The sequence below is a fragment of the Rhagoletis zephyria genome, unplaced genomic scaffold (assembly GCF_001687245.7).
Source record: "Rhagoletis zephyria isolate East Lansing unplaced genomic scaffold, Rhagoletis_zephyria_1.1 Rzeph_scaffold_02543, whole genome shotgun sequence".
Lineage (NCBI taxonomy): Eukaryota > Metazoa > Arthropoda > Insecta > Diptera > Tephritidae > Rhagoletis > Rhagoletis zephyria.
In genome coordinates, this window is record NW_016159627.1 from 25,124 (window position 1) to 28,327 (window position 3,204).

Sequence of the window (3,204 nt, forward strand, 5' to 3'; positions counted from 1 at the left end):
TTTCTTAAAACACAAGGTGCGGCTGACTACTAAAGCCCACCCGCTTATATAGCTCGCGCGAAATACGTATTATAATACAACGGTCACGTCCGACATTTTGCTCAAAATGAACTGTCATAACTATTGTCAGGACGCCTACGCCACGGAGACTTTTATCAGTATTTGACAACTAATAAGTATTTCTTTTTTGTCTTGACAGCATTGTCTAATGTAAACGCGCCGTAAGATAACAAGATTATTAAGTGAGTAACGACTCGGTACTTCAAGTCAGGGGTTGTACCTGCTACTAAGTAACGAATACATACGGTTTGCTACAGCTCTAGGTAAGACAGAAAGTGTGTGGCAAATGCTTAAATTTGGAATTATCGAAATTTGTGGTGAACAATTCATTTGCCGAAATTGAGTAGCGAATTATTTTCGATACTACATTGGGCTATTACAAAGTTTTGCGTTGGTACTCACGAACAACTTCGATTATTGAGAAAAATTTGTTTTAAGAGAGACACTAATTATGTCTTATCCATCTCGTGCACCTATACCACCATACATGAACCCAAATATACCTCCTCCTCATGTAAGTTATCGGAAATATATCTAGTTTTAGTGTTAAAATTATATTTTCTGAGTAGATGATGCCGCCAGTACCTTCAGCACCAAGAAGTTATAGAACCTCCGCCACTATCAGCTCTCAACCCACAGTCTATCAGCGTTTACCCGACCCGGTTCCTCAATTTCGAGGTCCGATAATTACGGTTTTTGTTGGTATGTACTACTCTGCATCCTAGGAAATTCGTAATATACACTTGTCCACATATTGTAGGAAATATAAGCGAACGTGTGCCTGAAGCCTTAATTAAAAGAATTTTGTCCGCATGTGGGGTGGTGGTTAATTGGAAACGAGTGTCTACCTTTGGTTTCTGCGAATATGAGTAAGACCCAAATTTTGGTTAATAAACTAAAAATTGTTAATTGTCGCTTGTATATAAACAGTGGACCCAATGCTGGAATGCGGGCTGTTCGTCTTCTCAGTGAACTTGATATAGACGGGAAAAAACTTGTCGCTAAAGTGGATGCAAAAAATAAACTTCTGTTAGACAACTTTAAGGAAGAAGAATTAAAGAATGGTATTAATGTGTCAGCGGTGGATGAAAAGTCTGAAGATGACTTCGTTCTCAATCAAATGAGAAAAATACTTGGTGATCATAAGCACGAATTTGATGAGTTTGACGGAAATTCTCGAGATGTATATGGCGGCAGAATAAATAAGAACAAAGCTGTTCGCATAGAAGATAAAATAACAAAAGTTCTTCACGAAACAAATTTGGAAGAAGAAAAAAGGAACTTAATTAGTACCGAAATTGGGAAATTTAGGAAAAGAGCGGAGGCCGATGAAAATCGGAAGGAGAAAGAGAAGGAGAAAATGAGAGAAAAGGAGAAGGAAAAGGACAAAGAAAAAGAAAAAGACAAGGAGAAGGACAGGGAACTTGAGAAAGAAAGAGATAGGGATAGGGAAAGAAATGTATCTGATACAATGAAGGACGATATTAGTGAAGAAGATTGGGATGCAGATGAGCAAAGAGAAAACCCCTTTAACAAAGTGGAGAAAGTAGTGATTAGCAGGGGTCGCCAATCGAACAGTTTGTCACCTAATAGAAAAGAAAAAGATCGAGACAGCAGAAGGAGAAGGAGTAAATCTCGTTCAAGAGAAAGAGAGCGTGATCGAGAACATAGGGAACGAGAACGGGAACGAGAGAGGGAACGTGAAAAGGAACGTGAGAGAGAGCGTGAGCGTGAACGAGAACGAGAACGAGAACGAGAACGGGAAAGAGAACGTGAACGTGAAAAGGAGCGTGAACGGGAAAGAGAACGTGAGCGTGAGAGAGAAAGAGAACGCGAAAGGTAAGAATCAAGGCGAATTTATAAAAGGCGGTGTTAACAGAACAAAAACAAAAATTACAATAACAAATTATACGAACATGGACAATCAGTGCAAAAAAAAATTACGACAAACACATCATTTTGGCAAAAGGTACAAATTGCCCGTGAAATCAGCGGATCCTATAACAACACCTTGTATAGGTTCGCCTTGGTAAGAATACAACGTTTATTCCGGGCTATCGCAGATTCCATGATAAAAACATTACAAGGTAAAACCATTGAGAGGCAGTCTGACGTTTTCAAGCAATATAATTTTCAAATTCAAAACTCAAACTTACATTCTTATTTTTAATCTCAAACAACAATTGTGAAGAATTTAATTTTTCTATTTTAATTTGTATATGGTTTTAAAATGCTTGAAACGACAGAAAATAAATCATTTGACAACAGTAAATTTTTGACAACCGCAGAATAAAATATAAAATGAAGTGAAATGAGTGTTTTAAGTAAACATCTACCATCATTGATTGTAATTCATCAATTTAAGCTTTTGATCCATTTAATTTAATCAATTAAAGCGTTTGAAACATTAAAGCAATTTATTTACCAAAAATATTTAAAGTAGTGTAATACTTCTTAATTTTGCCACCAGAAACTCGATTTCCAAATATTTTATTGTTTTTGCTTACATTTGAAGCAGAAAAATTATACATATTGGCTGCATTTCTTTATTCATTCTGAACGTTTGGAATAAACTTTTTTGTTTATTTATTCTTTAGAACGTTCCTGATATGTTGACGTATATTTCAAACGCATTCTGTTTATTCCGGCTGTGAAATTGGATTATCCGGAATGTATAAAGAAACGCAGCCATTAACAGTCTGCGTTTGTCAAAATTTTATATGCATTTGTCAATTTAGACTCATGAGCTAGTGAAATTTTATTCACCTCATACTTGTCAAAAATTTACTCGCAGCGAACTTTGTTACCGATTCACACACGCTCTATGAATCAGAATTGATGCATTGACTGACGTATGCATTTAAAGAATATGCTACTTTTGTAGCTATACGGATTCCGTGATTGCATTTTCCTAGATTTCGCGAAAAATCGGACTACCATGGATCCAGTTACAGCCCTGATTACTGTAATATAACTTTGCGGTCATAACCAATTGGACTACAGACGTTTTTCACTTAATTGTAAATTTGTTATTTATGTTGTATTAGAGCGTGTCATTCGCTGTCAAATTGAGAAAGGTAAATTTTATTTCCCCGTGTGAACATGCAGAAAGTCCTTGTCACTTTGTAAATCAGTTTCAGAAAT

At 36.2% G+C, this 3,204-nt stretch overlaps 1 protein-coding gene across 1 annotated transcript; it reads left to right on the plus strand.

Moving 5' to 3' along the window:
• Nucleotides 1-292: 292 nt before the first annotated feature.
• LOC108367115 (RNA-binding protein 25-like) lies at nt 293-1,933 on the plus strand. The gene is made up of 4 exons (XM_017621674.1): nt 293-574; nt 630-762; nt 821-929; nt 991-1,933. Exons 1-4 carry the CDS (start codon nt 512-514, stop codon nt 1,901-1,903), a joined length of 1,218 nt encoding a protein of 405 aa, XP_017477163.1. The 5' UTR covers nt 293-511; the 3' UTR covers nt 1,904-1,933.
• The last annotated feature ends 1,271 nt before the right edge of the window (nt 1,934-3,204 follow it).